The sequence below is a fragment of the Plecotus auritus genome (genome assembly GCF_963455305.1).
Source record: "Plecotus auritus genome assembly, chromosome: 3".
In the NCBI taxonomy this organism is placed as follows: Eukaryota; Metazoa; Chordata; class Mammalia; order Chiroptera; family Vespertilionidae; genus Plecotus; species Plecotus auritus.
The window spans coordinates 32,892,340-32,908,375 of NC_137772.1; the positions used below are offsets into that span (position 1 = coordinate 32,892,340).

The following is a 16,036-nucleotide window of genomic DNA, read 5'->3' on the forward strand; positions in this document are numbered from 1 at the left end:
AAAATACAAAGTTCTGAGGCAAGAGAAGTGACCTAATCTTTTTCTTTACTCCAGTTAAAACTATGTATTTGTTGTCATACTTTTGGGGGGGAGGGGACACAGCACACTATTTGGTTTGTGAGGAAAGCAACCGAATAGTTAAAATAAATATTCTAAAACAAAGACCCTCATAAAAAACTCAAGAGACTATCTTGATTTCCGACACACCTCTTTCCCAGTTATCTTTCTGAGCCCCCCATACATGTAGCCTGAGAGGGTGATGAGAACTCGAGTGCCTCAAGCAGTAATTAACTAGCAATATCTCCAGATTAAACAAACCCAAAAGTCTACCTTCCAAACTGCCTAAAACCACCTGGATCCCAAAACGAAAGAGGAATGGCCCTGGCTGGGATTCAGAGTGGTTAGAGCACCAGCCCATGCACCAAAGGGTTACAGGTTCGGGTCCTGGCCCCTGTCAGGGTGTGTGCAGGAAGCAACCAATTGATGTGTTTCTTACACATCAATGTTTCTCTCTTTCTCTCCATCTTCCCTTCCTCCCTCCCACTCTCTCTAAAAATCAATGGGAAAAGATCCCCGGGTCAGGATTAACAAACAACAAAAAAATTAAAGAGGACTGGATTACAAGCTAAAACCTGGAGGGAGACAGAAAATATATCCTAAAATCTTGTTCTATACATGCCAGTGATTACAACGACTCATAAATTACTTCAGCTGGAACAATGGAGAAAAGCTAGATCTTGCAAAAGCAGTCTTTAAAAGTGCATAGACAAAAAGTTAATGATTTTGCCTAATGAAAGGGTTTAATATCTTGATACATTTTACCTGGAACACTGTAGGAATGACACAAAAGGTTATTTCAAGTAAATACTCAGTCTTTCTAAAATAAGTATATGGTAATAATGAAGTGGCTTTTACTTTGGTAAATGCTTTACTTCAGTAACCACTGATAGTCAAGGGCACCAACACAGCCACACCACAATGCCTGAGTCACTGGAAGATGTATCTCTGTGGGTGGCCATGGGTCCTGTCACTGTAGTCAGTATTCTTTCTCAGGACCCGGAGTACAGCCCTCTCTGTGCCCCCTGCCCCAGGAATGCCAGCCATGGCTAGTCAATGCACACTAGTTAATTGAATGAACCAAATTTCCTTAATTCAGTTTTAAATAAAGTATTCCATTCTAATAGAAATGTTTTAGAACCTATCTGAACTGTAATAATTTGGTTATCTATATACAGACAGTCCTCGGGTTACAACGAACTCGACGTACATCGTTTCGTGGTTACGTTGCCATCTCCCATTTATTTATATATATAAAAAAAAGTTCCGTCATTTCAACGTATGTACATACGTGCTTTATGTTTTCTAATATTTATTTACCACAAGTAAAGGTCGGGAATTGTTATCTTTCTTTTAAATTTATTTTACTGTTTCACTTCATTACTGCTGTGTATGTGCTTCATGCGAGTGACGCAGGTGCTTATGTAGGTGGGTTCCAACTTACGGCATTACGTTGCACCGTAGGAATGGATCGCCGATGTAACCCAAGGACCTACTGTATATAAAAAGCCTAAGCAACCGGCCAAGCAGCCGATAGCTACAACAGACACTGACCACCAGGGGGGCAGACACTCAATGCAGGAGCAGAAACCACAGGCATGGAAACATGGAACAGACTGATGAATCTCAGAGGGAAGGGGGAGGGGGGAGGGTGGAAAGAGATTAGCTGAAGATCTTATATGCATACTAGCGGCCCGGTGCAGATTCGTGCACTGGTGGGGTCCCTCGGTCTGGCTTGCAGGGATTGGGCCGAAACCGCTCTCTGAGATCCCCTGAGGGGTCCCAGATTGTGAGAGGGCACAGGCCAGGCCAAGGGACCCCACCAGTGCACGAATCCATGCACTGGGCCTCTAATTAAATATAAGAAACTGGTGGTTGCCAAAGGCAGGGGTGGGGGTGGGCAAAATGGGTGAAGGTCACAAGGTAAGCACTACTTCCAGTTATAAGTCATGGTATGTAATGTACAGCATGGTGGCTATAGTTAATAATGCTGCATATTTGAAAGCGTATGAGAGCAAATTTTTGAAGTCCTCATTGCAAGATTTTAAAAAAATTTTGTTGTTCAGCCAGTGTGGTTCAGTGATTGAACGCCAACCTATGAACCAGGTCATGGTTCAATTCCCAGTAGGGGGCATGCAGGAGGCAGCTGATTGATAATTCTCTGTCTTCCTCTCTGAAATCAATAAAAATGTATTTTAAAAAAAATTGTTAACTATATATAATGACAAATGTTAACTGGACTTGTGATCATTTCAAAACACATAAATATCAAATCATCATGTTGTACACCTGGAAATAATGCTGTCAATTATACTTCAATTAAAAAGTTTTAATAAAAAATAAGCAAGTGTTCTACAATAGATAGCTTTTCACTAATCTATTTTCAAAAAGAATTCAATCCCATTTTCAGCACTGCCCCAGGGTTACCTGTATCTTTCTATTTATTGTATTTAATCATGATCTAAAGCCTGAATCTTGCCCTGGGTAGGTAGCTCAAATGGTTAGAGTGTAGTCCTGATAATCCAAGATTGTGGGGTTTGATCCCCAGTCAGGGCACACACACGAATCAACCAACAAATGCATAAATGAGTGAAGCAACAAATCAGTTTCTCTTCCTCTCTCTCTCTAAAAATCAATCAATAAATTAAAAAATTAAAGCCTAAATCTTGATGTACTAAGTACTTACCTATGACTTTTTTTAAAAAAATAATTATTTATTGATGAAAGTATTACATATGTCCCCTTTCTTCCCCTATTTCTGGGATTTTTAATTTTTCCTTCCAAGGGAATTAAAAGTGATTTAAGACTGACAAATCCAACAAAACCTGCCTCTATAATGTTCCATATTTTTCAAAGAAAAAAATGCCTCATCATTTGTCTTATTGGAAACATCATTTAAGGTAGGAAAAAATATCCAGCATTTGATTAACATCATCCAAGTGTCATCCACTTAACCTCATTTATTTCTCAGAACCATGCTATGTGAAATAGGTCTTTTGAAAGTGAAAAACCATGGGTCAAAAGTTAGGCAAAAGTATTGAAGATCAAACCCCTAAGGGACAAAGATGCATTCAAATACAGCAAGGTTTGGCCTCTGTGCTTATGTCTCTCCAATACAACTGTCTACACTATAACTAAATAAATATAAAGAAATCTGGTATTAGCAACTGTGTTCTATTCAATCTTCACTCCCATAACTTAATTTTCACTATTAGCTTTAATTTAAACAGAAGTGAAAAACTAGTCTTATGTAAGCAAAGATTCTTTTAAACTACTTTTATTGTTACTGAGTTATCAAGTATTTTAAAATTATTTCATATAGTCTATTTTTTGCTTATTGTTTCTCTAAGTAAATCTTATCAAATTTCAACATTCAAGATTCTTAAATGTTCTGGAGTTTTGCTGGAAAGTAAATGCCTATTTGTAGGCACTGATATGCAAAAAGTTCATTTTCATGTATGATCATGTATAATCTGCATTTCTCTAACGAACAGCCCCTTATAATGGAAATTCACTGTAAGAACAATTTAAATTTGACACAAAGTTCTCAGTAGTTTATCAAATAAACAATCAAAAAACAACTTGTTTTACTTACAATAAATGCCACATAGATTCTTAGATGCTGCAGTGGTTACTCAAAGCTTCCTTATGGTAGCTTCATAGATGTAAAACAACTATGGAGAGAAACTAATTCTCTGCAATATATGGTTAAAGTGACCCATGTCTCGCTTAGAAATGGAAATTCCATTGACCCTTCAATATACAGGCAGTTAAGGACACAGATTATCATGCAAACTTAGAGCCAGAAAATAAAAATAATTTCAGCTTTGTGGTCATATGGTCTTCCTGTCACAGCCACTCAACTCTGCCATTGTACAAAAACAGCCACAGACAATGTGTAAGTGAATGAGCATAGCTGTGTGCCAATAAAACTTTATTTATGGACACTAAAATTTGAATTTCATATAATTTTCATGTGTCACAAAATAGAATTCTTTTGATTTTTTTTTAACCATTTAACAATGTAAAGGTCATTCTTGGCTCACAGACGATACAAACACGGGTGGAGGGCTGGATTTGGCCTGTGGGCAATACTTTTCCAACCCCTGGTCTTAATATATACTCTTTTGACATTTATTTGCTGGCAATTATGTAGCTTCTACTCCATTATTAAGTGAGAATAATACAAAATTTTGCTTAAGGCTTTGTCTAAACTGCTGGTGTACCAATTTTTAAGATAAAAATTTAAAAATCACTTGTCAAAATTAAATATACTGCTAGAGGAACTAGCTAAGTTTCATTTATTTCTTGATGTCACTTCTATACAGCTCTCATGCACAAAGCAGGGAACACACCTTCATTTCACAATGGCATCTGGCTGCACTTCTGATTATAATACAAGTGCAAGTTCACTTGGAAATGTACATTTATATACCCTATATAAATTAAATACGCTACACCAGGATGTGTAATAGCAAAAGCACGATTTTGAAATCCTATGACTAGACAACTTCTGCTTGGCTTAATAAAAAATGCACCCAATCATTTAAACCTGGCCATTTGGGGTAACATGACAGAATATAAAATGTTTGTCATGTAAAATTTAACAATTTACCTTTTCATAAAATAATTTTCAAACTTGAAACCTTTTTATTGAATTGTTATATGGATATATATTATGATAGCAAGAAGATTTAGCAACTTGGCTAATATTTTAAAAATTTGTTCATGAAATAAACATTATTTTTGTTAGAACAGTAGCTGAATGAATCTTTTCTTTCTACATTTAATGTGTTAGGTTGCTTCCAAGTCAATTTCCCAGCCAAAAAAAAAAAAAAAGAAACAACAGTCTGAGACTCACTTGAGTGTTTAATTCAAACCTATATTTGTAATTTCTAAAATGTTGATCCACAGACCACTTTCTTGTTACACATGTGTACCAACGAAAACAAAAGGCAGAGAATCACTGCCATCCCTACAAAAGGAATGGCTCCTTTTCTAACATTCTTTAAAAATATACATTGTACAGTCTTTGCGCCTCACCAAAGGTGGCAATGTAATAAATACACTGGCTTAGTTCTCCTCCCTGTTCAGCAAGGTCCACCAACTACCTGTTATAAGCCCTCTCCTTTTTCGATTTCTCCAGGGCTTTGTCCATTGTTTTCTCATTTTCCCCTCGACATTTGGGACAGTACCACTTGCCCTTTGGTTTATGATTCAGTCCTACACAGGAGAAGTGGAACCACTCGATGGGGCACTCGTCATTGTCACAACCGATCATTTCTCCATAGGAGACCTGATTGCACAGACAGTACGTGGGCTCGTTTGGGTCGATGGGAAGGTCTGCAGGGGATGCTTCCCTCTCTGCTTTGGCCTTGGAGCGTTTCTTCTTCTTGGACGCCTTTGCTTTCTTCTCCTTAGGCGTTCCTGAGGTGATGTCATCATGGTCGTGATTATTGGCTGCATTCTCCCGATTTTCATTGTTGCGCTGTCTCCGAGACCTCTTGTTATTGGGCTTTTCTGCCTGTGTGATTGTCTCGTTCTTGGACTTATCCTGGCCAGCTTTGCCACTGTGGCCAGTGGTGTCATTGACCTCGTGGTGTGCCTCAAAGAGTTCCACATGACTGTCCACCTGCCTGGTCCTGTTCTCCACCAGCTCCACCATCTGACTCACAATCTGGATCTTCTCGTCACCTAGCTCCTGGCTCCGGATCAGGGCTCTCTGAATGCAGTGCAACACTCTCCTCTTCTGGTTGCTGTCCGTCTCCCGTTTAAACTTCTCATAATACTCATCTAGTTCCTTCAGGATTTCTGCAAAGGAAAAAATAAGCATTACACCCACACTATAAACACTATCAAGGCTTTTATTTAATTCTCTAGTCTGTGAAAATGTAATTGCAAAGGACAGAAAAAATCAATGCAAGGCTTCTTAGTATGAAAAATCTTATAACTTGTATATCCTTTCTCAGCAGACCTTTTCTTTTTCCCGTTGAAAAAAAATCCCTGGAACTAAATATAAATGTCAACACAGTTCTCATTTAGCAAAGTGCCAAAGTTCTCCAAGGGATTCTGTCTGTGTGTTCAGAAGCATAAGTAACAAATACTCCTGGGATGGGCAATTAGGGGAAAAGTTCACATTTAGATGAAGCGCTGGGGTCCAAATTTTTATTTTCAATAAAATTAGTGACTATGTTCTACATTTCCACTGTTTAAATTAAAGGCCTTTATTCTTTTTATTTTATGTACTAATGTCTACAACACCCTATGAGATTACAGCATATATATAGTATCACTTATGGCCCTGGCTGGTGTTGTTCAGTAGTTAAGAGTGTTGGCCAAAACACTGAAAGGTCTTGGGTTCAATTCCTGGTCAAGGGCACGCACCTGGGTTGCAGGTTCCATCCCTGGCCCAGGTTGGGGCTCAGGCCAGAGAGGCAACCAATCAATGTATCTCTCTCATATCAATATTTCTCTCTCTCCTACTCCCTCCCTCCCTTCCACTCTCTCTAAAAAGCAACAGAAAAATATCCTCAGGTGAGGATTTGTAAAATAATAAAAATAAATGTTACTTATAACCCAGAGCTTCAATTTATCAGTCACATCATTTTCATCCTAGCATGTTATTTCTCTCTATTACTGAAAACAAGAAAGGTTTGACAACCTGGCCTTGCTGACTTTGCTTTTGCATTTAATGCTTGAAACAATAATACGATTATAGCTATAGATTGTAAAACATTACTAAAAATATATTAAGAATAAATTTAAACCTTCTCAGACAGGTAGGAAGACAGTATATGTGAATTTAAAATGTAATTAGGCAATTTCTCAAGAAATAAAAGCTGTTAAAAAATCTGACTGAAATAAGGAAAATAAACATTCTTGCCAAAAGCCTAAATACAACAGGTAGAAATTTCCAGTTATTTTCCCAAATAGTACAGTTAGATAGTATTAGACTTTTCTCCAGAAAACCTTTTGCAGGCTCTCAAAACCAGAGAATCCTACTCTCCATTAGGAAGTGTGTGTGGAGATGGGGGAGAAATGTATAAAATGTGGCTATCACCCAGATTTTATCTCCAAATAGTTTTAAGGGATAAATCTAAAACTAGGGTAAACATATGAACGTAGGCAAACACTGAAGCTTAGCTAAACTGTAAGTATTATTTTCCAGGCTATATTCTTAAACTAAAATAACTCTGAAGGTATTTCCTAGAGAAACAATGTAGACAGTCTCTCACCAGAAAGGAGGAATGCCACAGCCTTACAGTCTCTTATAGTAATTAATTCTGAAAATAAATAGCTATGCCCAACTTAACCCAAGTTCTATTTCATCTTAAAATGAGTTTCTGCCATTTATTTTTAAACAAACTGCACATTACAGAACTATCACTTGGCTTAATTAAGTAGCCAAATTTCTAGAGACAGTTTTAAGATTTCATAGAAAAGAGGACAATTCTACCATATGGCTAATTTAAAATGTTAATAAATACAGCTTCTTTTATATCACATGCAAGCTTACATTCATGTGAAGCCTCACTTGTGGGAAAGAAACAAACATCACAAAATTAGCAATAAGTAATTGTTACCTTCATAATGGCATGTATTTCTTGGATGCCCCAAGCAAAGTACTCTATTATCAAAACCGTGTAAGTACAAATGTCTGTAAAGAGGAACACCAGGGCTAACTAGGGAGGCATCTGGCCAGGATACTCATTTCTTCAGCCCCATCAGCTCGAACTGCTGCTGACCCTCTCATCTAGAAATGCTCCACAGCAACATTATTGTAGGAAAGCAATGGTACCATGAAAGAAACTTTAAGGTTTAAATAAGAATGCTGCAAAATTTAATCTGACCTTTCCAATGATCAGAAATGTATTTTAATTTTTGCGTAAGGTTTGCACGTAAGTTCTTTATGAAGCTGACTTCTATGGTGGGTGGGATTTAAAAAATAACACTTGAAAAATAATTTTGAATCCAATAATTCAAGAATAACCTCAAATACCATTTAAAATTGGTAAGTTATAATTATAATCCATCCTTATGAATTAATCTCCAACTGATGCATACTAAGCAAAAGACTTAAGCAACTTTGACTTGCAACACAGGTCTTTAATAAAAATAAAAGCTTAATTTTTTAGAACTATGCTGCATTTATAGTTAAGTGTCAACCAAATGCGTTATGACTATTATCATGACGGATAGGCTTTACAGCTCACTCAACAGCACTGGCTTCAGATGTGCTGGGGTGGGGGTGGAATTCATTTTCTCAGCAGGAGCCAAATAAGGACCGCAGCATGTATTAACAGAACAGCGAGACAGGTTTCTTCATAGTAATAAGAAAGTATCTTTAAGGGGTACGATGTGGATGTTAGGAAATTTTTAGGAGACACTTTTTTTTCGTCATCTGATAAAGTGCTAATTAACAGTGCCAGTGACCACGAATTCTGCAAAGGCCGCCAAACACAAATACCCAGGTTCTTCAATCATTGCACTACCAGAGCCATCCCGGGCATCAACCACCGAGAGCTCCCGGGCACGGGTCACTCACGTTTCCCCCGTTCCTCGCGGCCGCTGGCCTGTCCCGCGGGTCCCTGGGGCCTGGGTGGGAGACATAATCTTCGTCCTCGGTGGAGCCAGGAACGCAGCTAACAAGCTTTGCCCCCGGCACCGGGGCGCCGCCATTGCTCCGCGGCCGGAAATTGCCTGGCTCGGTCCCCAGGATCAGGGCGGGGCCATCACCAGGCCAATGGGGAGGTGTCCAGCGGGCGACGCACCCCGCCCCGGGAACCACCGCCTATTGGGGGGTCATCGGGCCAAGGCGGAGGCCAGAGGAGGAGCCAATCAGAAAACAGAACTGGGGAACACGGCCCACCCCGCAGCACCAATAGCCAATCCAAGGCCAGAAGCCGGGCGACCCGAAGACATTCAAATCAATTCAACCTCCTCCCTCCTCCCTGCCCCTCTACGAAAGAGAAAAAAGAAGGCCGCGGAAACACAGATCAGTGCCAGTCACAGCGCAAGGCCCGCCTTCATCCGGCCCAGCAACCAATGGCTGAGGAGCGGACTGATAAGGACATTCCATGGGGACGCCACAGCCAATCAAAAGAATGTCGAAGCGGGACGTTCACAATATGCTAATAAGCCTCTTATAAATGTCGCTGCGAAACCGAGTTTCTGGTAGAGCGCGCAGGGGCGCCTCGCTGGGAAGAGAATTCTGTGCATTTCGCGGCAGCTGAAGGCTTTCCACCTCCCCCCACTCTTCCGTTTCCCTGCTGCGCAGCCTTGTAAACATGAGTAAACTCTGAGTGACGACCTACGTTCCAAACAGAGCCCCCAATGCCATGCCTGACCTGGCAGGAAAGTTTCCCCAACAGCCAACAATTCCCAGCGGACATGAACCCTCCGCTTCTCTCCGGCACTCTGGGTGGCCGGGGCTGCAGACGACGACCCACAGGTCCTCTCCCCTGCCAGGTTCCTCTCCAAGCCCCTGGTCTTAGCGCACGCCCCCCGAGCACAGCACAGATGGTCGACTTGCCTCATCCTCCCCTCCCTTCCCCACCGTATGCACGGAATAAAGCCCTGGCCCTCCGCAAACTACACCCGGCCATGTCGTCCCCCACTCGGTGTCCAGCGCCGCGGGAGGGTCGGGGGGGCAGGGGGGGAGGGCGACCGGGGCTACACCGCGCATAGTACCGACCCCAGACTTTATATAACAGATTCGGGACTGGGTGGAGGTAGCCCCGGAGATGGCGAGCAGGGCCAGGGACCCCTCGTCCGCAGCGCCCTCCCAGCAGCCCTGCGCGTAGCCCCATCCCTGCGCCCCTCAGCCCTAGCGAACGCGGCACATCCCTCCTTCTGCGCCGTAGCCTGCGCCCCTGAGCCCCCTCCCCCGCAGCACCCCGCCTCGTCACTTCACTACAAAGAGCGCTTTGCTCGCGCAGCCTGGCATTGAGACCTCTCATTTCTCCTTCCTCCTCCGTGTCCCGGCTTTGCGCACAAGGACCTTGGAGAATCAAAGACGCTCCAGACCTTTTGTTCCTGCCGGGGCAGAGCCGCCGCCAAGGGCCCAGGGCTCCCCGGGAAGGGAACAGGACGACCCACGGCCCCGCGGCGAGCCGCGACCCGCGGGGATGGAGCGGCCGCCCCCGCCCATCCATCCCGCCGTACCTTGGTATTTCGCGTCGATCTCCCGCATCAGCGATACGTTTCTCTGCAGGTCGAAAGGCAGAGACTCGATGGAGTCCAGGTAGTCCTCCACATAGTTCACCAGGTGGATCTGCTCCCCGTTGGCAGGGCTCAACATGGTTCACCGAGATCCCCGGCGACTCGGCGCGGCTTTCCGCTTCCTCCAGCCCCCGCCCCCTCGGAGCCCAGCCCTGCAAAATGCAAACCTCCCGCCCGCCGGCGTCCCCCCTCCTGCCGGCCCCGCGCCGCTACATCTGCGAGCCGCGCCGCCTGGGCCCGGGGACCCGGCGCGGCGGGCCGGGCCAGCGCTCCGCGGCCTCGGGCGCGGGGCGGGCGCGGGCGGGCGTGCGGGCGCGCACCCCGGCGCAGGGGCCGGGGCCGGGCCAAGCGAGCGCGGGAAGGGGAGCGCGCTGCCCGCCGCGCCGCACTTGTCCAACGTGGAAAACCCAAATACCAGTTTCAAACACTTGGGAAACATTCGGCCCCCCGCACAGCGCATGCGCTCCGTCACCCCCCACTGCCCCCTCCCCACGGGCCCCGCCCCCGCCGCATTCACGCCCCTCACCGGCCCTGCCTCGCGGGGGTGTGGCTTTGTCTGTCACCTTTGCCGGGGCGGGGGTCGCGGGGGCAAGAGGCGGCAGAGGAGGCGCAAACTTTACTATGAGTTTCGTACTTGGAGGCAGAGCCTGTTCAGCACTGCTGCATGCCTGCCGGGTGACGCGGGGTGGCAGCCAGACCCGCCCAAGACCCAGATGGAACCGGCCCTGCCGCGGGACCGCCGCCACGAGATCATCGCACGCCTAGGCAGTCTCCCGGTTCTCCCACTCAGCCCCTCAAGCTCTAGTGCCCACCGCGCTGCAGGGGTATATGTACGTCTCGGAACAGACTGACAACTCCGTGAGCCAGTCCACTGCCTCCTTCATTTCAGTGGCCCAATCAACATGAAGAGAAGGCGGGACGAGGTCGGCTAACTCCTCCAGGGCTCTTAACTACTTACTACACAGTACTAGAAACCCGCGTCCTGCGGAGGGGTGGAGACAGGGCGGCCGGAGCGGGGCGGAAGTGGTGGCTCATGCGCACTTGTATGGCCAGGGTGGCCGCTGGCCCGCGCGGGACACCTACCATTTAGTGGCCGGACCACCACTCCCAGCAATCTCGGCGGCTCGCGCGCCTGCGCGGTCCTCACCGCGCTCCCTTTGTGTCACTGGTCAGAGCCCAGCACAGAGCGGCCTGGAGACAAAGGGGCCCGCGAGGGGAACTGCTTCCGGCCCGGGCCCTCACAGAGGGCGGGTGACCTCGACCCCTTGCACCCTGTGCTCTGCAATCTGCTCTCAAACTCAGCTCCTTCACTTCGGGAAAGACACCTAGACACAAGCTGGACAGGCGTCTTCAGGCGTCGCCGGGATCCTAGGGTCTCTCCCTGTGCTGTCTCGGCCTCCCCCCACCCAGTGGCTCCTCTCCGCACCCCAAACTCCCAGATTTGGGGCTTTTTTAAAAAGCCGAGGCACAGACTATCCCGTTGCCTGGACGACGGGCCGGCGCACAGGCCCGCCCCTTACGTCAGAGATTCCGCCTTGTGGGCGTGGCCACCCCGCCTTTGTCCGCGGGTCCGGGCCTGCGCTGCAGCGCGTTCTTCCTGGCCGTGGTCGCCCAACGCGGTCGCCCGCGCTTCCCACCCGTTCTCTGCAGTCCGCCCGTCCTGTCTTCCCCAAGGTGCGCGGGTTGTCAGGTCGTTGGCTCTAGCCCTGTAAATTAGCCTGACCCCTCAGCCTCGTGACGTCTCTACCAACGCGGTGCCAGGGCAGCGCTCTGCTTTTCCTCCCCTTTTATTAATTCAGAAGGTTTCATCCTGTACTCCGGGTCTGCCCTGGTGCCATATGTGTAGGGCACACCGTGTAGACATAAAATAATTACATTACAGTTCTATCGGACGCACTTGTAGTATTGAGATTCGGGGTGTTCGTGATCCAACAATGTGACAATCAAGACCTTTGGGAATTTTTAAAATTCCTATATGCAATCCAGTAATATTTCGGGCCAATCCAATTTTTATGACGTGGATTACGTATTATCCGCAGTGGTGCTCTTTCCAGCGATCTGGAGGGCATCTTGTGATATGATATCAGTACAACAAATGAGACTAAATTGAGCTGTTCTGTCATCCGAAATGGGTTGTTTACATTGGAACGTTTGTTGCTACGGAGACAAACGACGAATAATATTTACACTTTGAAGTAAATGGGTTGGTTCTTCACTCTTATTTACATTCCCTCATCCAACCCCCACATCTGGAGGACGTTCACTTTGATATTTGGGAAAATGACTGCTATTTTACTTAAAGATTCACACGTTTTCCAGTCTTGGCCCAGTTAAAAACACATCACAAGAAAAGTTTCATTTCATACAAAATTCTATTGGTCTGCACAAGAACTAATATTATGACATTATGTGGAAATGGACATTTTACATGGAATAAAGAGAGTACAAAGTTGAATAAGAACAACTATAAATTTTCCTCTAAGAGCATGCAAGCAGTTTTATTTATTTTTGTTTTGTTAATCCTCACGGAGGATACTTTTCCATTGATTTTTTCTCTTTTTTTAGAGAGAGTGGAAGAGAGAGGGAAAGATTGATGTGAAAGAAACACATCGATTGGTTGCCTCAGAACCTGCAAACAAGGTACCGGTGCCCTTGACCAGAATCCAACCCAGGACCCTTTAGTTCTCAGGCCCAGACTCTATCCACTGAGCCCAACCAGTTAGGCCCATGCAAGCAGTTTTAAAGTACAACAGCAAGAGAGAGAGGTTCTTTTAATGCTTGCATTCATTGGCTCTTGACTCAGTAGTGTTTACATGAACATAAGAATAAAGGTTAGAAATAATTTATTCCTTCCAACAACAATCAAGCTGGAATTTGGACATGGTTATCTTTTCCAGAAGTCAGGATACTATCTGAATAATGATTCCTCTCGTATTTCATGGACTTTACAGACACTTAAAACAGAAAGACATCTTATTAATTCAACAAGAAATATTTAATGAGTGTCTACCATGTTCTAGGTACTGTTCTATGCCCTGTGGATACAGTAGCAAATAAGGAGCTTACATTCCATAAGACATTTAATTTACCCCTTTGTGTAAGAAGTCAGAAAATATTTTATTTATTAGTTTTACAAAGTTATTAAAAGATATACCTGAATAAGGTTAGAAGACCAATAGCTAAAATAATGAAGTGTGATCATGCATTTGAAATACATATACCACTAAGGAAAAGTGTTTAATTTTGAAGATACATTGAAGAATCTTGGTTGTTTCAGTTGCTCTTTGGAGTGTAGATAGATACTAAATATTTTTTTCTAAAATGGTATTTCTAGTTTAACTAAAGATGCTCAAACCTAAGGGAGTAAAAGAGATAAATGTATAATTCTTTGTTTTGAGCTTCTTAAAAAATAAATCAACACATTCAGTTCAAACTTGAAATGCCCTAAACCCTTGGTTGGCAAACTGCGGCTCGCAAGCCACATGCGGCTCTTTGGCCCCTTGAGTGTGGCTCTTCCACAAAATACCATGGCCTGGGCGAGTCTATTTTTAAGAAGTGGCGTTAGAAGTTTAAGTTTAAAAAATTTGGCTCTCAAAAGAAATTTCAATCATTGCACTGTTGATATTTGGCTCTGTTGACTAATGAGTTTGCTGACCACTGCCCTAAACAATACCTTTTATCTTTTCTACTTTGGATTTACAGATTTTACCTCGAAAGAAAATGTAATACTGAGAACTACGTTTTTTGTTGTCATTTAAGGACTAAGAAATGGCATTCATGATATTTTGGAATGATTTCTTTTAATATACTTTCTTGTTCTGACCTAGATTAGGGAGGGGGTCACTTCAAATGAACAAGATTCTCTTTTTTTGGTATATAATCTTCCTAGTCACTTTTACTTTACCGTAATATTCAACCTGCAAAAGAAGTCTTATTTTTAACAATAGTTAAATAATGAATTATGTTTATAACTGTTTTGCTGATTTCCCAAAAAACTTAAGGTAGAATTGCTGCAAGTCAAGGACTGAACCCATTACATAACCAGTTTTCTTAAGATAGAAGATACATTGTTAATTTAAAAGTCATGATTTCAATGACCAATTCAAACACTGCAGCTATCCAGATTGTGTGCAAAATTTGGTCAGCAATGTTATTAAATCTGTTTTTAAAACTTCAATTTTTTTCCTTGAATTCTGTGTTCTCACAGATTGCAATCAAGCCTTTTGTTCATTTTCTTATTTTACTGGCACACCTAATAATTGAATTAGAGCTTCCTCTATCAGGTATTTTTTTAATGCACAGGGCACCTGGCATATTTTATACTTTTAACAAAAATTGATTTCAGAGAGAAAGAGAGAGAAACATTAATGATGACAGAGAATTATTGATCGGTTGCTTCCAGCACGCCCCACACTGGAGAAAAGCCCCACACTGGGGAACAAGTCCACAATCCGGGCCCTGAGAATCCAACCGTGACCTCCTGGTTCATAGGTCGATACTCAACCACTGAGCCTTGCAGGCCCGGCTCTATCAGGTATTTTACCACCCAAATTTCTTCCCAGATGCACAACAGGTGGATTTCATCAGATGAATTCAGCAACCCTTTTCTGAATTTAGTGCTGGTACAGATCAAGATTCAAAAGAATTTACCATCTAAAAAGTACTCAGGGAGAGAAATATGCACATTGTACTAGAAACAAGAGTCAATTACAAAATAACACCAAGGTAAGTATGCAGGCAGTGAGGAAAGGATAATACTCCAGTAGAACTTTGAGTAGTCAGGGAACACTGCTTAGATTTGATATTGTGGTCTCCTAATTCACAACAGGTCCTAACATTTTAGTGTTGTGCATAGAACATTATTTACATTAGGCTACAGTTCAGCTTGAAACAGAGTTAGACTCCAGGGATCTCAAAAAAAAATTTTTTTTAATGTTTTAGGAACACACTGATTTGTCTCTACTTAATTATTGGCCTTTCATTAGAATTAACAAAACAACCCCCCCCCCAAAAAAAAAAAAAAAGAACTGAGAAATCTCCGTGCTCTTTAAGGACCACAAGAGCAGATTTCTGTGTGTTTATTTTTGTAACACTGTTTTGCAAGATATTAATAGGGGCGCGTTTGTCGAGATAATTTGAAAATAACTTCAAGTGAACCCCCCTATAAAAAGTTCCACTGAAACCGCAATTTAGAATGTTTTTGTTCTTGAGAGACTAGATGATCTTTTAACCTTAACATGAATCCCAAGCAGACATTTCCTACCACGTGTACTAGTGCTTGATGAATGGGTGCTTTCCTAGCTTTGGTCTTTCATCCGGAGACTGAGAAAGGGTGTGCTCTGGGATGCAAGCATGCTCTGGGTGTGTGCGTCTATTGAGGTGCAAACCTGTGTACATGCTGGAGTGCCAACGTGCTTCGCGAACTCGCGAGGAACCGGCGGCCGGTCCCCGTACTGTGCACTCCGGCTCCTAGAGACTTCCCGCGCCCGAGTTCATACCACATCAGCGATCTGCGCAGATAAGGAGAGGTGTCCCTCCCCGGGGCGGGAGAGAATGCCTCTTCCCGCGGTCTGGGGCACCGACACCGTCCCCCGCCGGCGCCCCTTCCCCTCCCCCAGCGCTCCGGCGGACGCCGACTGGTCAGACGGAGGCGGAGCCGCCGCTTCCCGACTGCTAACCTGGAGCCGGGAGAGCCGGACCAAGTCCTTTCCGGGATGGGCGCGGCTGTGCCGGGTCCTCTTCCGGGGTGGGCGGGAGC

At 44.1% G+C, this 16,036-nt stretch overlaps 1 protein-coding gene across 2 annotated transcripts; it reads right to left on the reverse strand.

The window, feature by feature from the left end:
* Positions 1–3,597: 3,597 nt before the first annotated feature.
* On the reverse strand, positions 3,598–10,537 carry ING1 (inhibitor of growth family member 1). Of its 2 annotated transcripts, none has more exons than XM_080660002.1 (2): positions 8,603–8,771; positions 3,598–5,868 (listed from the first exon to the last, which is right to left on the reverse strand). In XM_080660002.1, exon 2 carries the CDS (start codon positions 5,720–5,722, stop codon positions 5,165–5,167), a length of 558 nt encoding a protein of 185 aa, XP_080516128.1. In that variant the 5' UTR covers positions 5,723–5,868; positions 8,603–8,771; the 3' UTR covers positions 3,598–5,164. The 2 variants fall into 2 exon arrangements, with proteins under 2 accessions (XP_080516128.1, XP_080516127.1); XM_080660001.1 differs by lacking the exon at positions 8,603–8,771 and adding an exon at positions 10,222–10,537 and having other exon boundaries at positions 4,919–5,868.
* Positions 10,538–16,036: the final 5,499 nt, after the last annotated feature.

Bases quoted from the DNA above. Each gene is read 5' to 3' on its own strand.
- ING1 (XM_080660001.1), bottom strand. From the start codon at position 10,357: ATGTTGAGCCCTGCCAACGGGGAGCAGATCCACCTGGTGAACTATGTG. The intron at 5,869-10,221 runs GTACGGCGGGAT...TTTCCTTTGCAG, and splicing joins GATCGACGCGAAATACCAAG to AAATCCTGAAGGAACTAGAT.